The sequence below is a fragment of the Cynoglossus semilaevis genome, chromosome Z (assembly GCF_000523025.1).
Source record: "Cynoglossus semilaevis isolate Cse_v1.0 chromosome Z, Cse_v1.0, whole genome shotgun sequence".
NCBI lineage: Eukaryota > Metazoa > Chordata > Actinopteri > Pleuronectiformes > Cynoglossidae > Cynoglossus > Cynoglossus semilaevis.
This window is the reverse complement of record NC_024328.1, coordinates 18,477,753-18,496,035: the sequence shown is the minus strand read 5'-3', so window position 1 is coordinate 18,496,035 and position 18,283 is coordinate 18,477,753. Positions and strand designations below refer to the sequence as shown.

General features: G+C 39.3%; 1 protein-coding gene across 4 annotated transcripts in view; it reads left to right on the top strand.

The window, feature by feature from the left end:
* Nucleotides 1-18,283, top strand: part of kiaa0825 (KIAA0825 ortholog) — a 111,108-nt gene that overhangs the window by 12,236 nt on the left and 80,589 nt on the right. For all 4 annotated transcript variants that reach the window (XM_025053023.1, XM_008336746.3, XM_017030644.2 and 1 more), the window contains exons 6-11: nt 1-55; nt 10,786-10,953; nt 12,079-12,164; nt 12,275-12,511; nt 16,348-16,625; nt 17,592-17,742. The exon at nt 1-55 is cut by the window's left edge and continues 273 nt beyond it. In XM_025053023.1, the coding sequence (XP_024908791.1) occupies nt 1-55; nt 10,786-10,953; nt 12,079-12,164; nt 12,275-12,511; nt 16,348-16,625; nt 17,592-17,742 (975 nt within the window). The remainder of the gene's footprint in view (nt 56-10,785; nt 10,954-12,078; nt 12,165-12,274; nt 12,512-16,347; nt 16,626-17,591; nt 17,743-18,283) is intronic.

Sequence of the window (18,283 nt, the reverse complement as noted above, 5' to 3'; positions counted from 1 at the left end):
ACGACGCTCAGCAGCAAGATAAAGAAATATTCTGCCAGATCCAGAGCAACTGTAGGTAGGTTGATGGTTATTTCATCCAGTTAGTGGTTTTCAGAGTAGGTGCAGATGAGTGGCTCAAATCTATTTTTATCCTCCCTCATCCTGTTTTGTTTTGCTATCCAATAATAAATTCTAATGATTTTCTCTTTATTTCTTTTACACTTTTACTTTGGTGCTTTACTTTTACATTTCCATTGGAGTGCAATGTTCTGAGGCAAAGCCAAGGCCTCTGTAATTGATTGTCAGTAACTGCTGCTCTCATTGTAATTGCTTTCTTTTTTATGGCCCTCTTCCCTATCTGCCTCACTTTTCTCGTTTTCAAGAAAATAATTAAATAACATTTCCAAGGCCAGGGCTTCTGTTCTAAAAACTTGGAAACACGATTTACCACAAACTTTGTCTTCAAAATGTGATAATGTCCAGGAGGTGCCCATGGTCTGTGGACAGTGTGGTTAATCAAGGTTTGTTTTTCTAGCTTTTACTTGGATGGCATTTTTCATCCACATTGTGTATAAAAGGCATCCTAATAAATCAGTCGTTTTAAAAGAAGGCTGGATCATGCTCACCACTGTATAATTAAATTTAATCAGACAATGTTGAGCAGCTCTTTTATATAGCAAAAATGTGCATTTCACCATATGCAAGTGCAGGATGATTATCTGCTATTTTTAATGTATAACTAAAAGAACTAGTCTTTCTTTTTCGGTGTTCTAAATTTTTTAACAAATAATTAATTAATTTGGACAGTTAAACACACCATGTATTTTTCTTTTTGTTATTTTGCCTGACAAAGGACAAAGGTTCAAGTGCCTGACCCAATTACAGATTCAAATAACTGTTACTTTTCATCATTTTGAGCAGTGATTTAATTATGTTAATGAACAATAAAGAGCGAGTGAGTGTTAGAGCATCAAGGTTAAACATTCACTTCACCTTGTTACACAGTTGGATTATACAGTTGAGAGCAAAACCAATAAAATATTTTTTTTTTTTGTATTATTATTATTTCCCGCTCATTCAGACTGTGTTGTTGTGATGGAACGCAAGGTGATGTTATAGACTGAGACTGGAGACAAGCCCATACATACCTCCAGGTGTCACATTTGATACTTAATTTTTCCCTTATTCTCTCGTTTGTTCCATATTGTCCTATTTACGGCTTGCCAAGGGTAAAGTTTCACAGGCAGGAAAAGTGTGTGTGTGTGTGTGTGTGTGGGTGAGCCATTGTTTACTTTTTTTAGAAACAGTGCACATGTCAGGTTCCCTGTGGGACGGTAAGAAGAGTGCTTTTACATCTGCCATTCTTCGATAAACACGCCATCACCAGCCTTGCTTCTTTTTTCTCTGCATCCCTCCCTCTTCCCGTTCCATCTCCCTCTTTGGTTTTTACTTTGCCTCTCCTTAAACGCGAGATGAGAGGAGGCAGCCAGGATAATTGGCCATGCGTCAGTTGGGCTGTTTGATCACGTAACGCGGCGGAGGCTACACACCTACGTGCCGCTCAACAAACCGTCAAATGTAGCACCGGAGGCAGAACACGGCTCCAAAGGGAGCGAGGGACCCGTGCTGTGTAATGATCGTAAAATGGTGCAGTTTTGCCTGTGCTGGTTTTTACGTGTGTGTGTGCATAAATACATGTGTGTTTCTATGTGTGTGTTCAACTATCAGCTTTGAGCACAACAACTGGGATTACGTTCTTGTGTTGTTCATGTTTTAAGTCCCTCCGCCACCAAATTGCTCAAAAATCAACATGAACTTAAACCCAATGCCTGTGGCTCCTAAAGAGTAAAAAGCCTGAACATTAATATATAATCTACTTTTACACTTTTACTTTCTATATTTGACTAACTACCTACTACTAGCTACCTTCCTAATTGTCATGACAATTGTAACAATTTTTAAAAAGAAGCGATTCTAAGCGTCCAGAGACTCTTTAATTCTGCAGTAGGTATATTTTGATAAGAAGCATGCCAGACGAGACATTCAGCCTCCCAGGGGAGCAGCACTGTCTGTAACGTCAGCCACTGTCAAACCACTCAACCATTTGTGTTCACCACCAGACCTAGCTCTTATTTTAACCCTACGACTCAGACGTAGGCCCTGACATTCTACCTTTAGTCAAATGTGGAAGGTCTCAGTCCCTCCCCTTCTTTTTTTTCCATCTTTCCTGCATTAACTTCCTCGCCTCTTCTTGTACTCTTTCCATTCCCTTTCCTATGTCCTGTAGCTTTCCAAGTGTAATGGAGCAGGGAGACTGGCAAAGGTGTGAGACAGGTTGGCTGGTCTGGAAAAATACAGGCTTTAAACCATACTGACACACCTCACTGAGTCTACGGGGGGCTGGGCTAAGTGTATGTGTGTTTGTGACTATGACTATGTATGTGTGTTTTAAACAAAAATGTAATATTGTTATTATATTTTTATTTGATCACGTATTAAAATAGTTGTTGTCATTAGTTTTCTATAATTTTTGATCATTTATATAAATTTTAACAATGTCTCTCTTAGAATAAAAGCCTAAATGCATATAAATATCTTCGTCAGAAAATGTGAAAATGTGAAAATGTACTGTTTACTTACTGTATGACAGAAAACTAAATGTAGTCATACTAATTGTCCTGGACAAAATTTGAGAGGTTTAAATCTTCACTTTTTTATGCAAATCATAGACTGTCATAAATATGAATAGAATTATTATATAAAATTATTTTTACCGTGTAGAAACTCACCATAGTTTAACAGTTCTTATCTTACCTATTCACTTTGTATGAAAGATTTTCACTTTGTTCTTTTTAATTCTGCTGTTTACGAAACAAAGGACATGTTCAACACCCTTGTATCTAAAAACACAGACTTTTAAAGAACTAGGAAGACAAATACAAAGGCAGGCATCATTATATTCCACTATAACCAACAATGTCAGCATCATCATCACGTACATGCAGATCTTTAATGCCAGAGCCACTCATGCAGCCGTTTTGTTTTTTTGACACAATAAATCACATTTTTCCCATTAACAACCTTTACCATGGACTCATGAAACCAAATGAATTTTTTTCATTGTGACTGAGTGCAACTCAGATGTGTTTGCAACCAGAGAACTTGATGGTATTTCTGCACAAATTGATGCATTTGTGGACCTTTTATGGAACAATGGTTTTCTAAAGTAGTCCTGAGCCTATGTGGCCACGTCCATTATGGTAGCATGAAGTGTCAAATGCAGTAGCACAGTCAGCAGCAGCCGTTATAAACTGTAGATATTGACAAGCCTGAATACTTTGTGGATTTGATGTGAGGACCATTATTTACTGATTGGCAGAGAATTCTTCAAAAAACATTTTGGGTCAGGTGAGCGTGCAAAAAGTCTGTCCAGTTACAGCCAAACATGTTGTTCTGTGTGGTTCTGTTGGTTGTCTTTGAGCAGATGGGATTGTGTGCACTGCGTTGAGGCCTGCATTGAGAAATGGTGGGATCATAAGTCATCTTTGTCAAAAAATGTGCCAATATATTTCTATATGGGCTCAGTTATTAGCATATGTATGCATGGGAAACTCCTGTTTTGTGGGACATCAAAAGCTTTAATTCCAACTTCCTGTGCACACACACACCCACAATCTACTCCACAACAATCGACCGTATGGGTGAAGTTGATGTTGTGAATTTCTGTTCAAGCACTTTGCAGCCTCTTTCTGATAGCAATGATTTGAATTCCTCTTCCACTAATTTCCCCATATGACGATGTCTGCGGCTCCCTATAGATAAAAAAAGGACAGAGGTAGAACATGTACAGCAAGCGTATTCAGCCCACTGTTTCCCCCTCCCCCGTCGCCCTTTCAGGACTCTTTGAACTCTTTCTTAGAGAAAGCACAGCAGACTATTCAGCGGGGAGGGAGGTTCTGTAGTGATGCGAGATAGCTAGGCTGGAACTCTGACTGGCATTGGAGGTGCTTGTGGGGATTGAGGCTACTTGGGAATGGCGTTTGTTAATATTTAATAAGAGCAGCTCCTCACTAGATCATATCTCTGCCTGGGTTTATACACACTGTCAGCCAGGGACGTGCACCCGCATGCTGCCATGTAATTATGTGCAAGGTAGGAGGGTTTGTGTGTGTGTCTCTGTATACATGCATGGTTCTTCCAGTTTATTTTTTTCCTATGCCACACTCTCTCCATGTGAACACTGAGAGGGCCTTGTTTAAGGAGTTACCACTCCCAGCAAGCAGTTGTTTACTAATCTTAATGAGAAGAACAGGATCTTATGGTCTCCGTTTTTGTCCATGTGTGTTATAGTGTTCATTTTTTCTAAATCATAGCTCCTGTGAAATCACAGAAAAGAATATGTTCCATGGCCCTTGAGAAAGTTTATTATGCGTCCCTTTTTTTTTTTCCGGTCCCATTTCCTCTGAGTAGTCACAATAGCTTTTGTGTATCACTCGTGAAAAGCTCAAGGATATGAACATTTTCCTGGCACCTTCTATTGAAAGAGCACATACAAAAATGGCTGGCTTATTGAGAGCAGCCAGCACTAATGAGGAGTAAGTGTGGGTCGCCCAGGGCTTGAAAACAATAAAAGGAACAAGGACACTAAAGTAAGTTTTAATGAAATTCCCCCATCAAGACAATACATTCCTCTCTGGTCTTCGTCCAGGCTGTTTGGTTCAACTATGCCTTGCCATATACAAAACCAGAGGTACAAAAGAAAACACAAACATAAAGGCACAGGAAGGTTTGTCCTGTTCTCCTCTAACCCTGAAAACCACCATCACCTTTGCACCTCCTCCTTGGTGAGGCAACTTAATTGAGATATCAAATGATTCTACTTTTCCCGTTTTTGAAGGGCAGGTGGCCCATGCTGTGGACTGGTTGGACAGCGCCCAGGGATATAGCCACAAGAGATTGGGGTTTGGGTGGTTTATGTGTGTGCATATGTCAGAGTGTGTGTTGGGGAGTCACAGCAGGAAGCCTTCCATAATAAGGCTGTCTGGGCGAGCAGTGGGCCGCAACTGACGACGAGAACCCCAGCTGTCAGGGGGCCTGGCAGGCGGTCCACAGCGGCTCATAGCCTTCTTCTATTCACACAGGCACACAAACACGCAAAGTACCCCAAGGCACCCACACGACCCGTTTGACACCCCACGAGATGAGTGCACAAGGAGGCATGTATACAGTAAAAAAACTTACAGACAAAAATAATCACACAGAAATACTCCTGGCACAAAGAGATGCCAACTAAGTTTGGGCACAGATGCACAAGCTTAGAAAGGGATGGCCTTTTAAATTATAGTAAAACAAAACTATAGTACTTTACCATATGTATCAATTTGACTTGATTTAATTTCTTTGCAGTAAAAAAAAAAAAAAAAACATAAAAACTTCACTCTTTTATTTACCCATTCTCCCATTGAAAAATCAGAGTATCAGAAGCTCTGCTGAGTCATATATGAATTAGTGTTGTCACTATAAATGTTTCTTTGGGCTACTAGGATAAAAAAAATATTGTTGTTTACCAGTTTATTTTCCAAATACTTTCATTATTTATTGATTTTAGCATTTATTGAACTTAGCAGTTCATAAGTGTAAGCATGCAGGATTTCTGCTGACAAGGGTACGGTAGCTTGTGAGAAAAATAAATTGCATGGCAATGTTTTTGTGCTCTCAGTTAGAAAGTGGTCTATGGGTGGCAGTAATCCATCTTAAAGCAGCTGCCTACAGCAGCCAGAGAAGAAGTAAGAATTTAGAGAAGGAAGAGCGCTATCTCCAAAAGGGATTATTGTGTTTTTTGTTATCTTTTACAATTCATATTTGTTTGAATTTGAAGTTAGAGTCCAATTGTTTTGTCTTTTTTGTTTGTTTGTTTGTTTTACTGTAGGTTAATATTTTGCATCTTTATCTCTTCCCTATCAAAATTAGTTTGGATTTATTGAAGTGTTTAATATTCAAAGTACTTCAGAGTAAAAAATAATTGTTTTTAATAATAAATTGCAATTAAATTGTTTTTCATCAAATAGCTACATGTAGCACAATTGAAAAGTGTGTGTTTCTTCTATTTCTTTTTTTTGTTTGTTTGTTTGTATTTATTTAGACCTTTTTGGCTCATCGGGTAGTTATGGTCAGGCTGCTGCCAGGACTCAGTCCATCCAAGGTGTCTTCTTCTGGCTGGCAAATAAACCTTAGGTGCAATATTACCCTGTACTTGCTAAAGTGTGTGTTGTCTGTTTGCCAGAAATTAAGAAGGTGGGATTAAATTAGTCATTCTTTTAACGTCTTGTTGGAGTACATAGTGTGACACATTTATTGTTCCTGACTATAATAAGTTCCTGATTATAATAATAATACTAACAATATGAATACATTCATAATATATGAATATATATATACAGTATATTAATTAATATTAATATTAATAATATAATAATGACACATACTATTAGAAAGAGTGGTAAGATTTTGCCTGCAACTCCGACATGTCAGGTATGTAAATATAGTTACCAAAGTGTTTGTCCAGTAAGGTTTTTTTTTTCCTGGAAGTAATGAAACACGACACTGGGGATAGTACACTTACGCATGTATGTCATCTTTACATGTTCGGATAACATGATGAGAGACTGGATTCCAGTCTAATTGTAGCAAAAGAAAAAATGCAACCCAAGCCTCTGATGGTCTACATTTACACTTCAGAGAGACAGAGTGCCAGACAGAGAGGAAAATGAGGATGGAAGATGAGAGGGGCAGATATGCTGTGCTGCAGAGAAATTAAATCAGTGGCTAAATTATTGCATGATTGCCCATTCCCCAAAGAATTGGGCATCATTTGGTAGAAAGTGTCTAATAATTGGTTTTTCGGCCATGTCAGACACTTGCAATTCCCCCTCCTAATGGCCCTTTTTAGAGAGAACTGGGCCTCATGGGTCAGAGAAGGACAGAAAATCAGCAGATGTAGAAAAGCACCCTATGTCACACATTTTCCACCTTTTTCTTCAAAAGAATGAGAGAACAACAGAGAAGAAATAGAAAGAGAGAAAAGGAGCACGTGAGCAAAGAGGAAATTAAGTGGCAATAAGTGCAGTCAAAGGGGAAATGCTCTTCACCATGAGTTTAATACATCAGACTGGGGATTTGGCCACCCGCCACACAGCAATTGTTTACCTTTTTGCTCACTGGCTGCATCTGTTCTGTTTTGTAAACGGCACTAAACTATTCGCCCGTAAACACGGAATCAATAACAACTGCTGAGGGAATTCCCATATCCCGCCCTTCTCTCTCTTTCTTTCTCTCTCTCTCTCTCTCTCACACCATCCCTCTCTCTCATCCTTCTTTTCCATCCCCAAACACAAACCCCTTTTGCCTTTCCCTGCATCTCTTCCTTCTTTTCCCCCCTCTCTCTGTTCGCTGCCAGTCATGTCCAATGTGTGTTTGTGTGTCTGTGTTTGTGTGTGTGTGCACCATGGAGCTGGTGTTGGAATCCACAGGAGAGGCACACAAGGAGAAAGCTGATGGCTTGCCAAACCTACCTGCCTTGCCTACCTGTTTGTTTTTTTCCCTCTTTTGTTTTACACTGTTGTCATTGATAAAAGCTACAAACTCAAACTGCGGCCACTGTAGACCCTCAGAGTTTTTTTTTCTCCAGACTCTTTTACCCACTGTATAAAAAACACACACACAATAACTTTTGTTTTCAAACGACAGACAGACATAGGTGCGTTTGCTTACATAGCCCCTGATAAAAGTCATATTTTCTTGTGGATATCACAGTAATATGACAAAGCATTGATTTTCCTTTTGTTTATAGGATCATCCTCACACTGTTATTCCACGTGAAGGAGCATTTTTATTAACATATAATTTTTAGCTCAGCTTTCAGCACCAGCTCGCCTTTATTGATTCTCAGAGCACTGACCTTTGGCTGAACTCCTCTGCCTGCTGGTGCCCTCCCTCATTCCGGTCTATGAGACATGCTACGCTCTATGCTATATGACACACCTGGGTGCTTTTAAGCACACCCTTTCCATCAACTGGCTATGAGAGCCTCCATTTGGTCTTACTGTTGTGACAAAGGTATAATGAGGTTTAGATGGCTTTGTACTAGACTGCTACAGCTATAAGGTTATTTGGCTATGGAGGTGACTATAAATACCCATATAGCCTGGGCGGCAGAGCCCGCTGAGAGGCTGAGGCATTGCTAAACATCAAGGTCATGTGTAGCAGCTACTTAGAGTGTGACTTAGTGTGCAAGGGAACCTGTTATGGGGTCACAGGTGAATGAATGGAATGAATGCGGACAAAGGAGACACACAGAGATGATGCTTTGGAAAGGCTGATGCTCCAGATGAAATAGAGGTTAATGGCTGATATGCTCAGATGAATGCACTACAGGGATAAGGCTGGTGGGGGTTTATGTCCATGATGGCTTTAAACAGAATCAAGAAGCTCCTTCTGAAAGTGTGCCCTGTGTTATTAAAGCTTGTATTGGTAATTTGACAGGTGTAATTTTTACATATTCCCTCTTATATAAAGCAAGAACTTTTAACATAGGACATGACTTTAGTTAAAAAACAAACAAACACACTGTCATTATTACAAGAAATGTGTCTGTTTCAAATGTCAAATTTTAAACCCATAAAAACTAAAGCCAAAAATGGGATTTTGAGAAAGAAACTTGCATTTGAAGATTATTTTAGTTTAGGGTTAGTTTAGTGTGTGAGCTGCCCTTAGTGAGCAACATGAAAAAATAAATATATATAAATAAATAAGAAAAATACTGGAAAGGTTAATGATCGAAAAGGTGTCTGATAAACATGAAATGGAATAAAAAATTAAATATGTAATTATATATTTATAAATAGGGACATTTAAGGGGACTTTTCAACTAAATACTAGCAACAGATATTGCATGGAGAAACTAACAAATGCCTTATTTCAGTCTGGTTTTAATGTGTTAAAAAGGTAATTAGAACATGTCCAGGAAAAGAATGTGGACTGAGAAAAGACTAAATTGTGGACTATAAGAACTTCTACTGAAAATACACCAAACTGAATTATAAAAGGTCAATTTGTGGAAAGGTGAGCTGTCCCAGAGGCCCATTTCCTTATTCCTTATATACCATTGAAATGCTTTGGGGTGGCTTCAGTGCTTAAAAATAATAAAAAAATAAAAAGAGCCTTCAAGCATTTAGAACCTTACATGGTCTTGATGACTTCCAACATGATTAAAACCTTAGGCGTACAAAAAATACATTTTTAAAGGTTAGACTTAAAAAAAAAAAAGCATTGTCTGGCCTGCACCAAGAATAATTTAGAACCCATCACCTCTTCAAAAGCTGAAAAGATTTACCAAAAATGATTGAAATAGATTCAAATTATTATAAACTAATTGAAAACTACAACAAAGCAACAGTAGAGCTGGAAGACTATAAAGAAGAATATAAATAATATACATGTTTGGAATAGGTGTTTTCATGAAGTTGCAGACTGGGCAAAGAGGCTAGCAAGTAAGAATTAGCTCAAGTTCCAATGTAAACATGCAGTGCAAGGCAGTCTGTGCTAGACTCCCACTGGACCCTATTACAGAGGAGCTGCCCACTTCTGGACCCTTGTGGCTCAATTTTTATCCCCACCTTTGGACACACACCTGCGAACACATTTAGACACACATGAAATATTTGCATGGATATTCACCTGTGATTTCAAACACGTTTTCCCATGCACACAAATACATGCTTACACATTAACTTGTGAAAACAAACAAACAGCCTTAAGGTCAGAACATATTCCACAGTGACCACGAAATCTGGTCGCAGAGTGGCAATTATCCTACAAGACTGACATGTGCAAATGTGTGTGAAGCTATCCTCTACAAATCAAGTTGCACATAATAACCTTCATTACATGCACATAAATATGTGTGTGCTCGATGGACAAATATAAAAACTGATCTGCTTATAAACACGTATGTAAATATACGCAGTTTCCTACACACAAACACACACGCACATGGACAAGGCTCATGCATGATTAAACCAGGCATCTGTGGGGACTATGTGGTGTCATATTGTCGGATTTTGTTTAACAATATGGCAAAATTACATTAGAATCCAGAGGCGATGGTGTTCCAATTATTTGAAGAGGGTCTCGCTCTTCTTTCTTTGCATCCCTATGCTCAATCATCTCTCTGCTTTCAGAGTTGAGGCTAATACTGAGTTCATCCGTTCCAAAACGCTGCAGCGGAGGAGCTCATTTAAATGGACACACAAAAAGTATTTGTGAGTGTGTCTGGGAGTGTGGCAACACATCTCCCAGCCGCCCATTCTGTGGCTTAATGCGGAACATCCCTGGGGTGATGGCTTTGGCAGCCTCCAAAATGGGAAATCCATATTTGCTGAAGGGGTCATCGAAGGGTTAGGGGGAGAAAAAGTTTTGTGCTGGGAGAAAAAGAATGTGCTTGTATGACTTTTTAGGGTGCAAAGTTTTGCATATTTATTCGCTGCCTCTTTGTTTACGTGGCGCATTGGGAAAACATGAATAGGTCGATATTTATAAAAGGTGTTGTGCGAGGTAAGACTTCAGGATGTTTTCTGATGAGCAGGTATAATGTATAACAAGAGGTTGGGTTCAAAATTTTCACAAGAGTGAGAGTGTTGCTTTACTGAACTGAGGCTCTTCTACCTCTCTTTTACCTCCAGTCACATATTGCAAGTAAATTGAGAGTTCATTTAGTGCTTTTGCTTTTCTTTTCATGTCTCTTCACAGCACCATTGGAGCTTTCCATAAAAAACAGAAGCTTCAGTCTTACTTCCCACCAGTTGAGGGCTTTAACCAAACTGGCCTGCACTCTGCTTGGGTATGAGAGCAATGTGAAGGATCTGATCGCCAACATGACCTTCATAAACTGTACAGGAGACATTACCTGTGTAAAAGGTACAGACACTCTGGCTAAGTTAACATAACTGCACATTTTAAAGGTAATAATGCTCCACTGTAAAGCCTTTTAAAATGGAGAGGTAAAGAGAGATAATACAGACAGAGGGCACTGTCACTGCAGACAAATGTACCACTTTTTTTTTACAGGGAAAAAATAAAGAATTAATTGTAATTGCTGACAGAATCATCATTGTATTGCAAATGATTCCCCCATAGACAGTGTACAGTCCCACACAGACAGACACAAATATACATTGTTTGTCGTTTTATAGCAGTTACAACTCAGTAAGAAATGTTCAATTTGATTTGGGAATTATCTTTGGTGGTATGTTAGCCTCTAGCATTTTTTTTTCCTCTTTCTACTTTGAACCGCTGGTGCAGCGATGTTAAATAAAAAGCTTTTGGTGCATGGAGTAATTTCCATAAAGGTTACATTTACAAAAACAAGACTTGCAGAAAGGCTCAATTTACAGAGGGGTAAACAGCCTTTAAAGGGCAGTTATCCAAATCATTAATTCCAGGCAATCAAATAGCTTAATTACCAGAAATTCATCAGATGGGCTTAAAGGTCAAAAAGTGATGTGCTTGCTTCTTCCTCCTTCTTCAATTCCATGCAGTCTTGTTCGGATAAATTACCTCGCCTGGGGTCTTACTTTTTTGCCTCCTGATTAGTGAAACCGCGGCCTTGATGTTCACGCTTTTTAATTGCAACCCAACCCAACATCCTGTACGCCTGTCTTCACATCATCCTCCACCCTCTCACCCCCCGCCCCTGCCCAGCCCAATACAGTCTTTGCTGATCCAATTAACCCATTTACAGCAGATGATATCAGAGTTCAAATCAAATCCAAAAGTTATGCATATGAAGCCATCAAAATATTAGTATCAACTAGCTGGTTTCCCCTGCCTTAAAATGCATTTTAGTCAGTTTTTCTTAGGTAAGAGAAGGACAAGCAACGTAGCGAATTAGATAGATTAAAGAAATCCTGTTCAATGCAAGGATTATAGAACACTTTGACACCTTGTAGAAAGGCTTTTACTTTAGATCAAGATTACAGACCCCAGGATGTATTAGCATGAATTGAAGCATTTATTTAGTCATGTTCCCATTGATATTTTTAGGTATTTTGAAAACGAATAGAGAGCATTCAGACATTCCAAAGGATGGCCATAAATTCTCAGCAGGGAACCTCCTGCACTCACCAAAGGTGAGTGAAACTTTGATTACAGTTTATATTTATCACTGATATACTATCAGTGATTTAGACCAAATGTGTTGTCTTCTGTTTGTCTGCCACTTGCCCAAACCTGGGCACAGGTTTTGGAGTTTGACTGGAGGTCGGCATTTAAGGGTCTGGTCCCTCAGATGGAGCACTGTGTTAAAGTGGTGCTAGATGATGTTTGTGCCAAGAGTCTGCAGCAAGAGGAGGCTCTGTACTCTGCAGGACACACCTCCATCGACCTGTGTAGTACCAGAGGGCACTGCAGCACCACCCACACCAAGGAGGACTCCTTCTACACCTACTCTGAGGACACTCCAAAAATGATTGCCAAGGTACTTTCACATCTTAAAGGGATAGTTGATTTTTTGAACATGGGTCGCAATTGGCCCACAGGTCAGACTTTGAACATGCCAGAACTACAGTATATGCACACTCAATGAATAGAGGGTACACTAAGTAATAGAAAAAGTAAAACCCAAAACTGACCTATATTTTTAGGAGGATTGTATAATCTCTGTCTGCTAAATTTGTTCCTATATCTTTTGTGTTAACTTTTTTAAATATCTCCACAATATTCTGTATGTAAAAGAATTTTAAAAATAATAAATATTAAATACATTCTACAGTACATCTCTTTAAAAAGTGAGTCAGAGACAACTAAAAATATATCTTCAATGAATTATTAGTCTTATTTACCAACCATGAGTACTGTATACACCATCAGATACATGTTCTAGCTACACTCTGTCTCTGATCATCCTTTATCCTCCAGGTGGAACAATAAGGGTCCACACACACACACACACACACACACACACACACCAAGTTCACCCAGGAGATTGATGGTTTTTCAACCCCAAAGGAGAGCACCCTTTATAATAGAGAGACCAAATGATTTGGTCCTGACACAGTTGACACTCAGGATCAGAAAGGGCCTTGGGAAGAGTCATCAGTATTACTTATAGGCGGAGGACCCCAGGGACAAAAGATATACAGGGAGAAACCAGGGAGCAGTGAAGGTGCTGGATAAAGGAGAGTCTGTGGTTTACAGATGATACAGATGTATACAGAGGATGGATCACAAGGGGAATGAAGTGAGGATAGAGGTGAGGATGAAAGGGGAGTGGGAAAGAGACATGAGCAGAGAGGGCATGGGAACTGGCAGCTGGAGGGGAAGCAGACACAGGGTAGAGTTGTCTGGTGTAAAACCAGGCTTAAAACTCCCTCTACAGAGGATCTGTAATGTTTGGAATCTCTTTTGAAAATGACACTTCACTGTGTTTTCTGTTGATCTGCTTGCTAATTTTACCACAGCGGAACATCCAGGAAACTTCTTCTGAATCTCCCTGAGAAGTTTTCACAACTTAAATCCCCCCTGCCCTCCTTGCATCTCAACTCCTCGGTTCTCCTTCTCTGTTCTCCTCTGCACTTTTCAGTCGGTTACCATTACTGTCTCACGTCACTTCTTTCCTCTTCCCCCTCCTCCTCAGCTTCCCCCTCCTATCTCTTCCACTCCAGCCCCTATACACTGACAGCAGTTGTGGCTTTCTAACAAGTGTCATAATTTGTCTGTGCTCAGGACCAGTACAACATATTTATGTGTAGGTCAGTGCTTTAAAGATGAGGGGCCTTCAGTCCAAAGGTTATACATGCATTCATTTGCATTAAAAAACACTGGTCCCGACAGGCAGCCAAGACCAGACAGTAAGATATCTTATATAAATATATATTTATATCTCTATTCAAACCCCTCCTCCTCTCTTGTTCTTGTTTGACACCAGTACTAGTGTTTGCACAAATTACTGTACAAGGTGTGTGTTGGTTTAATTAAGGCTGATTTAAAGTCATTATAACAGATCAATATTTCACATTTATATTCATATGATCATACTTTTACTTTCTCTGTGTCAATACACATTAACAGGACGCTTATTCATCAGAGCAGTTCAGATCATGTTTTTTATTTTCAGCAGCAACAACCTGTCTTGCAGTCACAACCTGATATTGAACCCTAACCTTTGATGCTTGCCTTCTATAACTGCTACAGTGTCTTTTCTGTATTCAGATCACGGCAATGTTTTCATCTGTCTCTTTCAAAAATTCAACACACAGACACACAAACAAATTATTGGACATCAAAACGTACATTTTGTTATTTTGACAGTACTTTGTACAGTTCTTTTTACTTAAACAACAAGAATATCCTTACCCTTTTCCTTAACCCTAAATTATTATAAATACATGCATACATAATATTAGTGCACTAAAACATAAATGACCCTATTTCTAATCCTGTGTTCTGTCCAACAAATCTCAAAATATTCTCACACCCTCACAATGGAAACCTTCAAAATGTCACTCACACACTCACATACTAATTTTGCTAATTTGTCAGACTCCTTTATAGACATCAGGAACAGCCCACACACACACACACACACGTGTGTGTGTGTGTGTGTGTGTGTGTGTGTGTGTGCGTGGTAAACCTGTTTAAGTGTTAGAAACAACACCTCCCCAGGGTCTCTCTATCAGGTACTGCTGAATGTTGTCTCTCATGCTCACTCATGGCTAAGCTCCTAATGACTACATGTAGTCAGATATTGACTGCTTTGTCCAAACAGCCACTCCTCCCAGGCTTTTTCCGTGGAAAATTGTGTAAAGAGCTTGTGAGGTTGTCAATTGTTTACACATTGCACGCGCCTCGATCTGACACAATGTCGACCGGCCGAGTCAGCAATGTATTAAGTTCACTAATAGAGTACATGATTGCAGACACGAGAAATGCATGCTGTGATTGACTGATTGACTGATGGATTGATTGGTTGATCAACTCAGCATTGATTTTTCTGAGTTATGGTGACTTTTTGTAACCCTCACTCTGACCTGCCCTGCAGCGCCAGTGAATAGAGGGAAAATGTGCTTTGCCTTAAGGAGAGATTTAAGGAGATATTTTAAAGAAGCAGTCGCACACATAACTCTTATGAATGGCGCAATAAATTTAGGATTTAAAGTCAGACACATGTGCAACTCTTTGGCACTTGCCTGATCACCTTTCACTGAGAAAGGTCAATAAGAAGCACATGAGGTGGTCGAGGCCATGGTGTCCAGGCATGTGTGTATGTGTGTTCATTTCCACCAGAAAAAAAAAAGAAACATTGGATGATTGCTGGTGTTTTTTGTTAATTGTAAGAGAGAGAGAGTGAGAGAGTGGGAGAGAAAGAAATATGCAGGCATCACCGTCCCTATGGGCTTCACTTCAGGACAAATGTGGATAAAAGAGATAAGTCTCAGCTGATGCTCAAGCAGTTTGTGGAATAAGCTGTAGGTCTTTTACATTGCTGAAACAGCTCTCTCTTCTCTCTCTCTCTCTCTCTCTCTCTCTCTCTCTCTCCCTCTCCCTCTCTGTCTGTCTTCCTCTCCCCCTCTCTCTCTCCATCACCTTTGCCTGACCTTTTCATTTCTGTGTACTCTTACACTTCTGTTCAAATGCAACTAACACTATTACGACCTGTTTCTCATCATAAATTGCTTTACATGAGTGATTGTAAATGTACTGTGTAACAAAATACAATTGTGGATTCAAAGACATCTGTGTTTAACAATTGCACATTTTTTCTTAACAATGGCTAAGAAGTTATAAGGGTAAATGCACATGTCCTTTTTTTACAGTCCCTAAATACAAATATACAATGAAATTAATTTACAAGGGAATTGAATAAAAAAAAATACCTGAGAGGGACTATTAAGAAATATTATTATTTCATATTATATACATATTACATTTTATTTTTAAGGAAACAATTTTCTTTGTATAAATAAACATCTAAAATATAATGTATTATTATTGATTGTGTTACTTTTGCCAGGAATTTTATTACAATCTCTAATTTGAATGATTGATGGTTTCTGGGGAACTGTTTGCCCTTGCCTTGAAAAATAAATATAATATTTTAGTTGGTGCCTTGATGGATTATACAGTAATTAACTGAGTAAATGGGTGTAATTATTTTCTAGCACGTCAGTCATTGTATCTTGTAATTATTCACTTGTTTATTTATGCTATTAATGTTATATTATAAAGTAACTTAGAATTGGAGGAATCAATGGTCGTCTGTATTGCTAAAATCATCTCCTCTTTGCCCGGCCTCGTCCTTATCTCACCCCTCAGTTCTGTGGAAGTGTCCTGTCTGAGTTGGATGCCCTACTACCATTGGCACTGGTCTGCAAGGACAGCTCTCTCCTGGAGGTGAGATCAAGCTTCCTGGAGGCATGTGGAAGGGCAGCGTTTGCCATGCTGGGCCGTCTGCAGGACAGAGCCCTGGCTGTGGCTTCATCTGCACCACTGAAGAACCTGCCTGCACTGCTGGCCACCTGCATTTATGTGCACCAAAGACTGGAGCACTACCATGCACGACTGAAAGATGCCAATGTTGTGGTAGGAAAAATGTGAGTGGAACAAAAATGGCTTAAACTCTTAAACACTTTTTTTGCACATTGACTAACACACTGATACTTTGAGTGAGGTTGAGACTTTTTTTAAAGTTTCATCATGTAAAAAAAAAAAGAAAAATAGTATCCCTAAATACTTGCACTATTACAAAAGCATAGATGCATCCCTTTTATTGTATATACTGTACCGCAATTAATAATTAATAATTATTAATTAATTAATAATTTAAACTTTATTGATCCCACAGTGGAGGAGTTGTTTTGTAAACAGGCTGCCCTTGGACGCACCAAATATGCAGTTTCTCTCCGAACCCAGGACTTTCTGCATGTAAGGCAGATGTGTAAACAGATGTAATAACTGCTACACTATGGACCCAATAGACTACAGTTAGTGCTGCTTTGTTCTAGAAAAAATATATAAATATGTTATGTAGATACAAGTGAACTATAAAATGTGATATTTTTAATGATAAATTGATCCAACAAGTGTAGAAAAACAAAACAAGAGTAAAAATGATTGGCAGGCGGTAATTGCATCCATATAACGTCCACATCTGGTGACTTTTAATGCCCTGTAATACCTCCTTAACCTCTACCCTCTCCAGATTTCCTCTAAAGGCACCTCTGGTGCCCTTTTGGCCCCAGTTGTCCCACCTTTTGCCCTGTGCACCCCTGCACCTGCACTTAAACTGTGCCCCCTCTGATCATAAAGCACTTTCCTGTCTCTCCCTCTCCCTGTACAATTCATCCCTGTTTTAAAGCATCTTGCACCCCTGTTAAACTCTTGGCTTTCTCTGGAAAGTATCAAAGCAGGCAGGTTTAAAGGATACAAAATGTCACCACTGAATTTTTTCCAGTAAATCATCTGTTCTTTTACAGAATCACTTCACTTCACCTCACGTTCATTTGACGGCCTCCCTAAATAAGACGATTGTGTTTAATGTTTCATTCTTCTGCACCTAGACCCTTAACTCTACTACCAATACAGAAGTACCAAGAAATGACAGACGCTCTGAGAGAACAACTATCCAGCTATTGTGTCCAGATCTGCTGCACATGCATATTTCAAGATGCAGAGAGTCATCACTGGGCTGATCCCAAACCCTTTTATGAGGTAGAAAAATCTCTTTACCTAAATCATCCAAAATACTGTATATATGTACAGGTTATGTAACACTGATGATCAAATACAGAGAAGGTTGCTACCCTGTTGTATTCAAGGCATTGGAATTGGTTGTAAAAAACAATATCAGGTTTATTTTTCAATTTTATCATCTGATAAGATTCTTGAATAATTTAATAGTGTTGAAGCGTCAATACTACTACATAAAGTCACAGCTTTGTTGTCTGCTTATCTGTTCATTAACTGTGAGAAGTGATAGGGAAAGTAATACCGTGTGTTAAAGCGTACTTGTTCTGTAGAATGTGAGCAACTTGAGGAGTTACACTATTATGCTACCTCACAACTTGTCTTTATTCCCACAATACACCTTTACCTCCTACGCTCCATCTTCTCACCGAGCCTCCTGCACTGAGCTCCCTGAGAACATCTGCGGCATCCATGCTGCCCTGGGGGCTCCAGGGATTCAGCTGTCTGAAGTCTGCAGTCTACACTGGGACCGTCTGGAAACAGCAGAGGGCCCCTGGAACTTTCC